This window comes from Stylophora pistillata, chromosome 9 (genome assembly GCF_964205215.1).
Source record: "Stylophora pistillata chromosome 9, jaStyPist1.2, whole genome shotgun sequence".
In the NCBI taxonomy this organism is placed as follows: domain Eukaryota; kingdom Metazoa; phylum Cnidaria; class Anthozoa; order Scleractinia; family Pocilloporidae; genus Stylophora; species Stylophora pistillata.
The window spans coordinates 28,871,961-28,886,960 of record NC_142527.1 but is presented as its reverse complement, the minus strand read 5'-3'; the positions used below and the strand labels follow the sequence as shown (position 1 = coordinate 28,886,960).

Genomic DNA, 15,000 nt, shown 5'->3' with positions numbered 1-15,000 from the left:
TGCAGAGATCACATAAGATCAATATCGATAGAAACTGGTATTGTTCTATAGAAGACAGCTTATAGTAGAGAAAGCAACGTACAGCTGTGTACGTATAATGAGTTAAAATCAAACAGTTGAACATCACAATAACCTTTTATGCCGTGTTCCGCTGTGGATGCACTTCGCGTTCATGGTTTGTCTCTATTACAGGATTTGCCAGGCAGAGTGGCATCGCTGTCTTCGAATTATATATCTCTTTCATAATTTATACAGATCAATTAATATTATAAATATTATGAACATTTGATAAATACGAAGTTTGAATTTTGCTGGACGGTCACGTCTTTGCATTCTAATGAATGCGACTAACACCTCCACTTTGACAAACTGTTGAAGAACTATTTAGACAGATTTCCAGAATACTTTACTACAAGTTACAATAAACCAACGAATAACGAATAGTGAATGAAAGCTTGGAAAATTATACAGTTTATGTGTTTTTTAGATATTTCCTACAGGTGTGGAATAGTTGAGAAAAATTGATTAGAAAAGTCGACTCACCATGCGTGATCCTTCGATGAAGTACTTAAGGTTTTCTCGTGATTACCGCGACTTTCTCTAACTTTTCCAGTTAGTTGGTACTGATCCTGGTAACAATCTTCTCAATGCCCCTTTTAGATGGCATGTCCTTGAAAAACGCGATTCTAAAAAATGCTCAGAAACAACAAACCGGCCTTCGGGATCGAAGTTTTTTCTGTGAAGTCTGACAAAGTCCTTCCACTTCGCGGCAAGATTTTTGTTCACGGGGGAGTCGTGTAGAGAGATTCCATCTTGTGGACTTGATCTATTGCTGCATCCCTGCACAACACATCGAGGCGAAGGCATTGTGATATGCCAGCTTTAAAATTATAATCGTAAGATTCGAACTTTTCGCGTTTCTTACTCCTATAAAACCATGGAAATAACACTCATGGCTTTGACAAATTTATGTCTTGGTTGATTGGATGACATCACTGCCGGTCTCCCCATATCTCCTCGGCCATTCAGTACATTCCAATCGGATTCAACAGCCTCGAAAAAGATCTTCCAAAAAATGCTACTTGCCGTAGGAATTTAAACTCAAAAATCGATATAGTCATTCCTTAACGATTTGAGATCCCAAACACAAAATTTCATTGTGATCGGAGAGACTGACGTTTTTCGTCACAGTCCCGCTTTAACCAGACAATAATTTTTAATGCAGACAGAATTACCCTCGCTTTAAATGTGTTCGAGACTGACTATGAACTTCAATACAGTGAAAGTTACACCGGCACTATTCATCAAGAAGCAACAATGGAAGTACTGTACCTTCTTAGATAGAGCCTTTCAATCACATATCCAAAAATTTCAACAATTTTGTCTTGACAATAGGATGTACTGCAGTTGCTATTTATTGTGAAGGCAATGTTGGCTCGAAAATATTTGATTCTCATGCAAGGGATATTTATGGTAGAAGCCATTCTCAAGGTACATGTGTTCCGCTTGAAGTATCAGCACTGAATTAGCCTGTACAGCCGCCCGGCTGTACACAGGTTGCACTGGATGGCTTAGTACATTATTTTCAGAGTATACATAACGATATATTTGAGTTGAAAGGGGTTAAAATTGATAAAGTTCAAAGTAGTGCCCATTTTCAGTCACGCCTGTGAAACCAGAAAGTTCAATGTGAATTGTGTTGTGGTTGTCTATTCACTCTGCTACTCCGTAATAAAATCATGTAGTTTTTGGAATTCAAGCATCTCATCTGTTATTCGGTCTGGCAAAAAATTATGAAAATTCATCTTTGAACAAGTATTTACGGTCAGATGATTTGCCAAAAACTGATGTTTGTGGAACTGAAGTAGGTTTAGATCTTAAAAGTAATTACAGTGAAGGAATATCATCTGATTCAGTTGAGAGCAAATCAATTCTCAAAAATCTTGCAAGAAATGATAGTTGAATGCACAAGGTTTTTCATGTGGTTTTCAGATTTTTGTATGACAAGTATTTTTAAACCTTCAAAAAGGGCAAAATATGTGTATTCCCTCTTGCTATTCATAAAGAAAGTCAAGGTGGAAGAAAATAATACACATTCTAAAGTCAAACTAAGAAAATCATAGAGTTGAATTGGTAAATTGGCCACCGTAACGATTATAAAAGCTCAGTGACGTTTCGAACGTTAGCCCTTCGTCGGAGCGAAGACGAAGGGCTAACGCTCGAAACGTCAGCTTTTGTAATCGTTACGGTGGCCAATTTACCATTTCAACTTTGTTGATATATTCAAATTATTTCGTTACCCCCACCGACGCAGCCCCAAACAGTTTCTTTAGAATCTATCAGCCTTTATAAGAAAATCATGAACACCAATGTATAGAATGTTTGTTTCACCGCAACTATATAATTAACAATTATTCCACGAGCGCGCGTTGGATACGAGATGATAGATAGCCAACGAGGCGCTACGCGCCTCGTTGGCTATAATCATCTCATATCCAACAAGTGCGAGTGGAATAATTGTTTTATTAAAAACGCCCCCAAGATATAATTATTTTGTAAGAAGAAACCGGATTTTTTAGCTCCCTTTTGATTTTAAGCTGACGCGTACGCTTACCATATTTGTAGATTATGGTATATTGGCTCATATACCATAATGGCTAAGCCAATAACTTGAAAAGTCTGGAATTACATTATCCAATGATCCAGTTTTTAATAATACAAAATATTTCTCAAGTTTCACCAATATCTTGCATTCTTTTCAAACAAGATCATTAAAAATAACTCAGGAATATGAGTATTCACGGTTTTCCTAGTTTACTAACAGCAAAATTCTTCTCAACTCGAATAACTTGGGTGTTGCCACGCTATGAATTAATTATACATAAAAAAATTTTAACCACGGTACTATCATATTTCACAACAACTTCAAACAAAAGAAGCCCAAGTTTAATTTAATTTAATTTAATAATAAGCTCTTATATAGCGCATTAAAATTGAACTCTATGCGCTTTACAATTACAAATTCACAAAATTTCAATAAAAATCCTATACATGCAATTTTCGCTACTCTATCTAAACTAATGAATTATTACGTGTTATACATATATTTGACAACATACGATATCAAAAAATCTGGTGGTTTAATTTTTGAAAAGATAAGTTTTCAATTAGCATTTAAAGGAGTCAACAGATTCGGCGTTTTTTATGCATTCAGGTAGTTGATTCCACAAATACGGTGCAGCGTAGGAGAATGCTCTTTGCCCATACGTTTTAGTTCGAATTGTTAGGACCTCAAGTAGATTCACGTTTGATGAACGGAGGTTTCGTGCTGGAATATATCGACTAAGAAGTTCAACAAGATAGGTTGGAGCCATGTCATTTAGTGCTTTGTATGTTATCAACAGTATCTTGAATTGAATTCGTTTTGTGACCGGGAGCCAATGAAGTTTCATAAGTATAGGTGTTATACTGTCTCTTGATTTAGCACCGACTAACAAGCGGGCAGCCATGCGTCTAGTATTAATCACGTAAGGGCGCAAAAGACCTTTATCAGAAGCGCAGGTATGACAAACTACAATTCTTTAATGAGAATGAAAATTAGCCACGTTGGACCAATTTTCGGAGAAAATTTGTTGTTTTCAACCTTACGGTCCAGTCTAGGAGGGCAAATATACACGTTTATGAAACAATGACAATTACGCCCACCATCTATGAAGGAGGTCAGCAGCGTAAATGATTTCTTACTAGGAGAAAATGAAAAATTTCATCAGATTGCCCCCCTCAAAAACTCCCAGCGGCAAGTAAACTAAAATGAGTAATGACTATCAAGTCGGATCATGACCTCTAGACCAACTGTATGCTGGAAAAGACTTAAAGTATGCAAAATACCCTTTCGGGGAGAGCCTAAAATATGAACAATACTAGCATAGTTTATTAACTATATTTTTCCTCCCCACTGTGCCATCGCGCTGGGAAACGTCTTAAAAATGTGACTGAAGCTGAAGAACTGGATAAATCCTTTTCTGGTGGATAGTGCAGTACGATTTGCTATCACTTATCCGCTGGATAGCGATTTACCCGTCGGACAACATTATCCGCCCTTTGTACAACTGGGCCCTGATGGATAAGTTTGAATAGCTAAGGTTACCTCAACCACAAGAAAGTGGGCTTATTCAAAAAAATAGCAGCAGCGTTGTTATTTGAAATGGTCGAAAACTAAGATCTACGTGACCACATGATAACGCGACTTCACCACAGTCTTCCAAGACTTCCAGGAGATTGCATCTACATGGTGAAAAAAAGAAAACGTTCCATTCAAAGCTGAAGATATGTCTAGATTATGATTGGGGAGGGAAAATACGAAATATAAGGTGGGACAGCGATGAAACGAAACTTTCCTCGTTCTTAAAAATTCCTCGTCATTAGAGACCATAAGCAGTCAGGACGACAACGTCAAGGAAGACGTCGGTTAAAAAATGAATTTATAACATAACCAAAGTAAAGCGCACGCTCTGATTGGTCAATTTAGCGTTCCCCTTTTGCCCATGGGTGTACGCTGCTGACGTGAGCAAATGCAAAGACTATTTTTCCGCGCGCGCTTGTTTTTTTCTGGTCGCGTAAGATTTGTTAAATAAACGGGAACTCTTTAGCTACAATGTATCAATGTTATGTTATAAAACAAATGGTAAACACCACAGCGTACACTATTGAGTTATGGATGCATTTACCATTTGTTAATTCTACTTTAATTAGAATTTCGAAAATGGCTGCATGCGTTTACCGTCTCTAACGGCGCCACTCCTCGACTACAGCATGACGTATTTTAGCCGCGTTGAGTTCCAAATGGAAATTACAATAATTTGCCGTCGCGGTTTCCGCTCTCAGACGACGTAAATTTTGGTGATTTTACGTTGTTGTTTTGCAAAGAACGGCTATGAAAGTTTTAAAACTCACGTGCTAGCTATTGTTCTGCCCATTAGATCTTTTGTCTCCTTACCGTCGCCGTCGCCATCGCCGTCGTGGTTTGCTTAAGGTCCCTATAAATAGCACACATGCGAAGTCTGCGCACCGGCAGTTTTGTGGGCGCCAGAAATTAATAGGCACTCGAAAAACTTATGCACGAAAAGGGCCGGAAGGATAAAACTAAAGGATAAAACCTGATTCCCCCCCCCCCCCCCCTAATTTACGAGAATAAAGGAAATGATCATCAACTAAAGAAGCTCTTGAATGTTACACAAAATCTCCTTGTCAGCACCTTCAGAAATGCCTAGTGAACAGTACGGAGAATGGTCCTTTTTTTTACAGTTGTGGGCTTGGTGGCCAGGCCTTTGAACAGGAGTGAGGCTAAGGGTGATCTTGTTATGATAGAGATGTTGCTGCTTTTCAAATGCAAATTTCTTTGTTATCATGCTAAATAGATACAGGTCTCTATCACAACAGGGTCACCCTTAGCCTCACTCCCGTTCAAAGGCTTGGCCACCACGCCCACAACTGTAAAAGGGACTATATGCATAGTGACACTAGGTTACAAAAAGTTGATGCGCTAAGAATTATATTGTCCCTGAATAATAGTAATAATAATAATAATAATAATAATAAAAAACTTTAATTGGAGAAATACAGTAATAGTATTTATAAAGCACGATAACAGAGTGTTTATTCATAAATTGCAAATTTTCGATTTCACAATTTATAGTTAGGAAGATTCTATGTGTTGTCAACACGTTTTCACGCCTAAACGGTCACCTATTACTGTAAGTAAATAATAGAAAACTTTTTAAAAGACATTTTAAATGTGCGGATTTAATACAATAGTACAACTGGCTCTGGTACTAAGTGATTCAAATGTTAATTTCATATACTGTTTCTGTATTTCATTGTAGAATCTAAGATGCTTTATAAACTGCCTCACTCCATAATTAGCGGTCAAAAAACTATACTATTGTTTGCACAGTTTCTTGATAAGAGGAATACATGTCGAAAAAAATTCATATTCATATTTGTTATATACTTCATTTTAATGTTCAAGCAAAAGGGGGTTGGCAGATTGGCAGAACGCGAGACAGGTGTACAACTTTCAAAAATTCTCCTAGCCTCCCTCCCCTCCCCCCCTTTCCCCAGAGTGTTTATATAAAGCTATGCAAACACAGTGAAAGAGGCGAGTCTAAATGGGGTTAACCGTTAGCCTTAAAACGGCAAAAAAATTTAGGAGTTGGGCGTAAAATTTGAAAAGTTTTAACCGTTAGTCGTAAGGAAAGTTTAGAAGCCTCACTCCAATAAAATTCTTGAAAAAGTCCTCCATCAATTCCTAAAGATATTCCTTAATAAATGCGTGCGAATCGAAAACGTCACTGCAGAGTTTGCAATACTCACATGTACAATCGTGAGACCATTTGTGTACTATAAATCAATAGAGATGCCAATTTTATCCACCATTCCCTCTAGACTATTTTTCACATCGGAGTGCAAGGTGACATTCATTCTTCGACCCTACTGAACTTAAAGTGCTTTACATTGCCAGGCCCCGGTGCAAAAATTTTACCGTAATTCCTATCTAGAATTTCTCGTGATTTTCCACTAACTATCATAAAAGAAAGAACACAAAATTAAAAGTATCGATTAATGACTCGTTCTAAACTGACGTTTCTTGAAGCGATTCTGGGCCGATACTTTCCCGTTGACTAAAGAGACTATGATCTGGTTTCCCGGCACACTCCGTTACACCGGCTACAAATGCCTTTCGAAAATCAGCGCTCATTAGAAACAATATCACAGGATTTACAACATGTTTGCAGTAGTACAGAACCAGGAAAATTAAATCTGCATAGGCGATAGTCTGACTGCTCCTGATTACTTCAACCGGCTGGAATTCAAGAGCGACCATCAAAGTACCACGAGGAAGATAGCACAATTGAAAGACAACCAAACTCGTGAGCAACATTCGAATAAGACGCCTTTTATTTTGTTTCTGTCTCTCATGTTCGTCGCTGTTCTTGAAAACGATGCGCGCAGATGCCCCAAATTCTCTTTTTCTATTCAAAACAGTGATGATCTTAATGTAACAACAGGTTTGAACAGCCAATGGTACCATTATAAAGACAAGGACTAGATAGGCGATGTAACAACGACGGAACATCTGCGACGGCCATTGAAGCAAGCACATTCTACGGCCTGGCATAACTTCGCTCAATTCTAATAAAAAGGATTGTGGTATTCCGCTGGCGCCGTAACATCCTAACCATAAAATAATAATGATAACTCTGGTTTTCCGCAAAGATATTTTCAGATTAAAAGGTTTGACTATAGCCCTGTACCTCTCAAGGCCTATCGTGGTATGCGTGAGAACGGAAACGCACACAAAAACATCTTGAATCGGCCACAGAAAGCGGCACATGAAATTCCCAAATGGCCACGAGGTAAATATTTCCAGAATACGCAGGGGAGCCGCGATTAGCCCAACACCCAGATCTGCAAGAGCAATATTCATGATAAAATAATTACATGGAGTTTTCATGCTTCTTTGTCGAAGGATTGTAAAAACAACGAGGCTGTTCCCGACCAGGCTTGCCACAAGAATGGCACTGAACAGGATAGTGGTTACCAGTCGATAAACCTTGTCAAATGAGGGTTGTTCAGGAAGTACTGAAATTTGAGTCTGGTCCGTTTCGTTACAAACACTTGAGTGGATAAAAGATGTCAAGTTCCAGCACATTTTCGATGCGTTTCTAATGCTGCTCAACATTTTAAAGACGTCCTCGTCAATCAATCGCTGTCAAAATAGCCTTCGATGCAATAAACTGCCAAGTTCTGCTGATCCACACTGGTTATTAACGTAGCCTCATTAAGCGAACTTTCTGGTGCAAAATTATGATCGGAAAATCGCCACATTTCCTGCGAAGGAGCCAAAACTTAAGAAAGGTGTGAGATCTAAGGTACCAGAAATACATTATTAAGCGACTTGAAGAAGTTCCGCTTGTACAAAATAAATTACGAATTGCGTCTCTCTCCTGCTGCTGTAAGAATTTTAATTAAAGGTATTGTTGAAAATGTCCGGGAGCTGCAGGTGTTAACGAGTGTTGGGCAAGAAACAAAGGATTTCTCGCCACTCCTTTTTTTACACGCGATGTCCAGGGTTACAAATTTACAAGTAAAGAAAACAAAAAAAGCCCCACGGCGCCCTCGATCAGAGGAAATTAAACCAATAAGAGCGTCCAATCGATTCGCAGCTTTGGCTAACAAAAGAAAAAAAATGAGAATCATAGTTGGGCAAAATCTCAAATAAATAGATGGATTTTACTTCTTTTAGAATTTTATAAAAAAACTGTTGAAATTTGTGGTCGAATTTTGGCACGAATTTCCGACAGGTAGCGATACCAGACATCAATATCGGCCAACAAGGATTTAAATACACTTTCAACAGTTTCGACGAATATAATTTGCAACAGGCAGGTGTACCCTTTCCAGAGGTAAAACCAAGCCCATTCTGCTCGGGAATTGACTAACCACAAGATACGGAAAAATTATCGATATTAGAGTTTTCTTAGCACTTAACAAGCTCTATGGATGACGAGCGAACAGTGCCGTGTAACATATTGTGGGAAATTATTACATAACTAAATCTTTGAGAATACTCATAATAGGAAGATCTTCAATCTGCTTCAGCAAACACAAGAAAAAAATCTTCTGTGCTCGTAAGACGTGAGACTGAAAACGCAATGCGGATACAGATTTAAGTGGGAAACTTTGCGCAACTAATCGATTGGCCACCAAAAATACGGGAAAACCAATTTGACATTTTTAGATTATTTAAGGGACATATGATGTATTTAATCACGAGACAGTACATGGCACGGAATGGCAGTTAATGGATAGAAAAGAGTGACGGACTAATCTTTAAAAATAAGACAAAACAGTTAAATAGAGCCATCGATGGCCAATGCCTAACGTGAATTTGTTAACGTTCATGCAACGACGGCTTATTGCGTATCTATTAAGAAGGTTCGCGTCTCAAGACGCGAACCTTCTTGATTTATTGGATGAAATTACTATTGTCAAATAAATTTGCGGAAATAAAAGCTTCACTCATGACTTTGCTGTTAAAATCAGTTTGGAAATTCAATCCAGTTGCTCTTTCGTTATCACCTGTTAGTCAGTCGTTTATTGACAATGGCCACTGTAGAAATGTCTTCCCGCAAATTCAAAAATCAATCAGTAATTTTCTTTCAGTATGGAAAGGTTTGTTCCCTCGACTGATTCTGAATATTTTTTGAGTCCCTTTCAGTGTAGAAATCGTGGGGAAGTTCCCCATTCTCTCAAACGTGTTTCCTGGCCAACTGTTTGCACAGTATGCGATGTGTATTCCACCAATAGCCGAGAAATAACACATCAAACCGACAATCAACACCTGTTCTCGCCAGCTATAGTCGTTGTTTTAACGGCTATTTTAAGACAATTTCTTTGTTTTACGCGAATAAAGAAATAAAGACTTTAAGAAAGCTGTGCGCGTGCGTTTTAAAACTTGGTACATTCCCTGCTGAACTATCCAAAACAACATTGCGAAACCCACTACTGGCGCACGCTTTGAACGCGGGAGCTCCCATGGCACGTTTATTTCGTTTCTGATATACTGAAGGGGAGGTTCGACTTCGTTTGAGACGGCATCGGTTTCGAACTTCACACAAAAGACAGAAATCAAACTTTTATCAACGCTTTCTTGGCGACGTCGTTGAGAGACATCTTGAAGGTCCTGATGTCTCTGTTTTAGTGCTCGTAAATTAAAGAAAATATTCTGTACACTGAGGTGACTTAATCTTACAACACTGCGCAATTTTTTTTTAATCTGGTAAACGTAAAAGAGTACGGTTGATAAAAAGGTGTTTATGGATGATTTCAAATAAACAACGGCGGTTCAGTGCATTTTCTGTCGAAATTTCAAAGATAAAAAAAGGAAACAAGAAAATACTGAATAAATTATTTAACTGTGATAATTTAATTTTTGTAGTGTTAAACGCTTTTCGATTTATTAAAATTCTGACATGGCTCCGAGGCTTGGGGAAAAAAGACAAAAGAAATGAATTATTCATCCCTCCACCGCGATGTGATTTCTTTTGTTTCACTCCCCCAAGCCTCGGAGTCAAGTTTGAATTTCTAATATGCCGAAAATGGCCTGCTCGTTTAAAAATCAGTTTAAAAGTTGGAACTCTATATCAACAGCCCTATTCTGTTTTAACCCTCCACTTTCATAAATGGCTGCCGGATTAATATTCTCTTGTTTAAATTTAAATTAGCCTTTCTGGCCTCGTTCTCCAGTACAAAATTCAAAAGACTACATTATCTCAAGCGAGGCCAGAAAGGCTAATTTAAATTTAAACAAAAGAATATTAATCCGGCAGCCATTTTTGAAAGTGGTCAATATTATTACTTTTTTATCAATGGATATCCAACGTTATTCTGGCATTAAGAGCAGTTAGCTATAAATTCTGATGTGAGCTTGTGGGTTACCACGGTGTCTCGCCATTACTTACTTTACAGCCCTCTTGACCGGGAGACTGGTGGTGAGTCTGACACGAACGTGACCTCCAAATGCCTCGTAGAGTCGAACAACCGCTGCTGATGAAATTGATTCCGCCTGTCAGGACAAATAAGAATCACATGATTTATTTGCTTTTCTAGTTATCTGTAGGCATTTTCGTTTATTTATTTACTTATCTATTTATTCCTCTTTTTTACCTTGGCTATCTCTGAGACACCAAAAAGTCAAAAGAACTTAACTGCGAGGGCCCGGTTGTTCAAAAGACGGGTTAAACTAAACTAACCGCAGGTTAGGGCTAACCTCAGGTTAAACTTCCTAACCGCGGGTTTGTTCAAACAGGATTAAAAATAGCGTTTCTTAAAGCGCGGTTAAAGAGCCAGTTAGTTGACCTCGTGTTAGACCCGGTTGACCCGAAGTTAGCGACTTCTAATATTCTTTATGTATACTGTTGCCATGGTGAGCAAGTTGCGAGCCTCTGTGGTATCACGCAAAGCCCGTATATGGAAAGCCACGATTTTCTGTATTCATGAAATAAGAATCAACAGGATAGGATGTTAATCTCTTTCAGTACGTCGCACAACTTACTTACCTTTTTCACTGTTTCCAGTATCACGGCTGGATTGTCAACGTTAAAGAAGGATCTTTCCTTAAATCCTATAAAAAGGACCAAATATCACAAAAAAAAAAATGCAAGTTAACAGTATTCGGAAGAATCAATCATCAAATACCTAAATTTTTTTTCAAAATACACCCACAATAAAAGCTGTTTAAGAAGAATCTTGCGGGAGTATTGCAAGTATCCCCTAAAACAGGTTTAGAATATTTTGCAAAAGAGCTATTTTTCATTTAGTGTCGAAATTATACAGGATTTCTTTGGTTTTACTTAACTTTGCTTTGTGATTGGTTCAGAAATCTCACGCCATCCTCTCACAGCACCAATCAGATCAGAAACTACTGAAAAACAATCGCGACTTGTTCCTTCGCGTTTACCTGAGGAGTCTTGGCGGCCTGAGCTCGTACTGCAGTAGCAAAAAGGGTTTATTGACAACTGGATTTCAAGCGCTTCTTTGAACACGAAAAATCCAAGCATTTCTCACTCACCCTGACAAACAGAACCAGGTGTAACGGAGATTGGCTGATTGAAGTTGTAAGCCTGCTGAATGACACCAGCACTTTGAAATGTACCTTAAAATGGAAGGAAAAAGACAGAAACATCTTATAATATTTATGAAACTAATGAGATCTTAAAAAGTTGACCAGGTCCGAAATCAACGAAGACCTACCTGTATGGGGATAAACTGCATAAGAGAACTCGTGCGATCCCATATCAGCTTCCTCATCCGGGGCTTTAGGAGCACGAAGCCTACCAAATAAGGTCAGTGAAAATCAAAAGTTTGTAGAAAGTTGCCGACAGGAAGTAAATCAACAGGAAAAGGTTGGAAAATGCGCTAAATAAGGAGAGACACTTTAATCAATGGAATAAAAATCCTGATCCGAGTTTCTCGGTTTTTTCGCTTAATGATGAGGATTTAACACCTATTACAATGTACAACTTCCAAATGAAGTCTGTCCAGAATCAGCATTTATCAGATTCGAACAACCATCCCCTGAGGTGTGGGAGAAATTTTAGATTGGCATCACACGAGATAGGTCACGCCGAGACTATGGAATAACGCTCGGAATTTTTGCGAATGATAACTCCGAGTTTTGACGACGTAGCACCTTTAGACAGATAAAGAGAAAGCACAGTGAACTTACAGTGAGATGTACATGACGTTGCCATGAGTAGAATAGCCATACTTGCAGTTAGTCAAGAGTGCCACGCCCCATTCGTGCTCGGACAAGTCAACCCACTTTTGACCACAGACCTGTTAATAACGTTCACAACATCACTGAGTAGCCGTTAGTAAATCTGCTGAAAAGCACGCCTTGGTATCCTAAAATATTCATACTGTGATTGTCGGAATGATGTATATAAAAAATTACCTCGAAATGATAATAATATGTAAATTGTCACAGTACAGAGTTACAAAGCTGACATTTCGAGCGCTAGCCCTTCGTCAGAGCGAATGGAGGAATTGTGGGTTGTGTGCGTGTTTACGGGATTTATGATTTATTAAACTTCGCACCATTGAACAAATATGGGGCAGGGAGGCCACACCTGCATAACCAATTACAGTGGTCCCAGAAATAAATACTAAATTACAAAAAAAATTGAACTTAATAATTAAAAACAGCAATCAATATCTTTGACAAGGGGTCGGGCCATATTACATTTAGGACAAACAGATTTCCATGTTCTAGGATTGTCCGGGTTGTATATGTTCAAGAGAGCATTTGTGTAATAATCAAAAAGTTTATTAAACAAATGAAAGAGAATTGTCTCTAATGTAGGTAGGTAGAGAATTCCAGATCCTGCTTCTACGTATAAAAAATGAACGCTGGTAAGTTAAAGTTCTACATGTCTTAGTAGTATAGATAGTAGCATTACTCATGTGGCATGATCTTGTTACTCTTGCAGACCTGCGTATGGTCGGTAAGATGCGTATGGTCGGTAAGATGCGTATGGTCGGTAAGATGCGTATGGTCGGTAAGATGCTGAAGCGACTAGGAGTATATCTACTCCCCCCTGGATGGGATGCCAGTCCATCGCAGGGTTACCCCCCGTCATTAAATTGCCGGTACCCATTTATACACCTGGGTGAAGAGAGGCACTGAGAGAGAGTAAAGTGTCTTGCCTAAGAACACAACACAATGTCCCGGCCGGGGCTCGAACCCGGACCATTCGATCCGGAGTCGAGCGCACTAACCATGAGGCCACCGCGCCTCCACTCTGGCTCACTGTACCCGACCTAATTCGTTTTCACAAACAAAAAGCAACTAATGATGTTGTAACTCCTACGGACGGAATTCTAATCCGTCATAAGTTTCCCCCGAGCACTTTGTCGAATTTTGTCGCCACTACGTCTCCTTCAAAACTTGCGTTTGTATAACAAAAAATTTTCGAGGGCCGAATGACCCTTATTTTCAATTGTTACTCACACAAGGTTTTGTTCCCTAGCAGTCAGACAGCTCAGGCAAATGGTCTAGCAGTCGGACAGACTGAGTCTGACAGACACACAGACCGATAGATTTGCTTACCTCGTACTTGGCCCAGTCCCAAGAAGTATTGCAATGCGTAGGCCGTTGTAAGTGACCAAACTGAATCTCGTAAGTCGCGTTCATCGAGTGAACATCCACTGGAAATTCCACCTTAAGAAACTTTCGATTCTCGTGCCATTCAACCTGTAATGATGGAATACATTTGCAGAAGGTTTTTAAATGTACATTTGACACTTGTACTCCACCTCTCTATCACTGTGAAATGCAAAGAAGACGCTAATGACCAAAATATGTCAACCAGTTGGGTAAACAAATTTATTTCCGTTAGGCAGTGTTCTAAAATCTTTCTCTACCAAAACATAATACAGTGCGAAGCTGCACATTAAGGTATTACCGACTAATTCTGATCATTTGTTTTCGCGTCTTTTTGTACTCGTCTGTAGTTTTGTTTTTATGGAGCATAGCATTTCTCAAAGATTGCGAATTTTTTTATTTTTTATTTCTATAAGGAGCTAAAAAATCACATTTAATGACAAAATAATAGTGAAATATGAAAATTTTTTCTGTTTCGAACACATGATTTCTTAATTACGGTACTATGCTTCACTCAATCTCTTTAGATGCCTCAATTTTCCAAGAGATTTACCTTTGTGTGGAATTTAACATATGGTAAGTCAGCATCCAAAGATACCGTTTGCCTCAAAGAACTGCGTTCGCTGATCCTTATAGAAAACTATAAAAGAAAACACCATACAAAGGCATACAGTAAGCCTAAAAGATTGGAGTCTAGGACTGCATGCAACTATTGATATATCACAATTTATATTGCACTGAAAAAATCGGCAACTAGTGTCCAAAATCACAAATCGGCCACTAGTATTCAAAATCACAAATCGGCCAGTAGTATTCAAAATCACAAATCGGCCACTAGTATTCAAAATCACAAATCGGCCACTAGTATTCAAAATCACAAATTGGCCACTAGTATTCAAAATCCCTAAGAACCACTCTATATCGGACAATATTGAACGCAGTCTATATCAACGTAAGCCAATGAAGCATTTGAATTTGGCGTCTAACGTTCTTTTAAAACAAGGTGTTCAATACTGGTAAGCATGTGTAATTAACAAACATTATATCCACCTCCACTGAGACTCTAAGCGGCCCTTCCTCCATAATCTTGAACTCTTCAGAGGATGTTGGAAGCAATAGTTTCCTGTTCCAATTGGAAAAGAAAGATTTTTCGTTCCAGAGAAGTCATCAAGGAGAGCAAGAATCAGTCTGACCATTCCAACAAAACTGAAAATTCATTTGCGAACATCCAGCATCTCAGACCTGGTTTGATGCTACTCTGGTTTAAAGATTTA

General features: G+C 38.6%; 3 protein-coding genes across 4 annotated transcripts in view; all 3 read right to left on the bottom strand.

Annotated features, from left to right (window-relative positions):
* The window catches only part of LOC148724206 (uncharacterized), a 3,714-nt gene extending 1,525 nt beyond the window's left edge, over positions 1–2,189 (bottom strand). The window contains exon 1 of the mRNA XM_088732222.1: positions 1–2,189. This exon is cut by the window's left edge and continues 208 nt beyond it. The gene's annotated coding sequence lies outside the window, so the exon portion shown is untranslated.
* Positions 2,190–2,924: 735 nt separating this feature from the next.
* The window catches only part of LOC111338871 (alpha-mannosidase 2C1-like), a 28,436-nt gene continuing 16,360 nt past the window's right edge, over positions 2,925–15,000 (bottom strand). The window contains exons 26-35 of one of the 2 annotated variants that reach the window (XR_015991400.1): positions 14,777–14,849; positions 14,280–14,366; positions 13,673–13,816; positions 12,290–12,399; positions 11,815–11,894; positions 11,633–11,716; positions 11,522–11,550; positions 11,121–11,185; positions 10,524–10,627; positions 4,252–4,284 (exon numbers count right to left, since the gene is read on the bottom strand). Coding sequence is in view for 1 of the 2 variants with exons in the window: in XM_022945421.2 (XP_022801156.2) it covers positions 4,173–4,284; positions 10,524–10,627; positions 11,121–11,185; positions 11,633–11,716; positions 11,815–11,894; positions 12,290–12,399; positions 13,673–13,816; positions 14,280–14,366; positions 14,777–14,849 (859 nt within the window). In the remaining variant the exon portion in view is untranslated. Of the gene's footprint in view, positions 4,285–10,523; positions 10,628–11,120; positions 11,186–11,521; positions 11,551–11,632; positions 11,717–11,814; positions 11,895–12,289; positions 12,400–13,672; positions 13,817–14,279; positions 14,367–14,776; positions 14,850–15,000 lie in introns of both variants that reach the window. The other variant, XM_022945421.2, reaches the window with a different exon arrangement.
* LOC111338881 (neuropeptide FF receptor 2-like) lies at positions 5,783–10,507 on the bottom strand. The gene has a single exon (XM_022945433.2). The coding sequence runs from the start codon at positions 7,739–7,741 to the stop codon at positions 6,632–6,634; it is 1,110 nt and encodes a 369-aa protein (XP_022801168.2). The 5' UTR covers positions 7,742–10,507; the 3' UTR covers positions 5,783–6,631.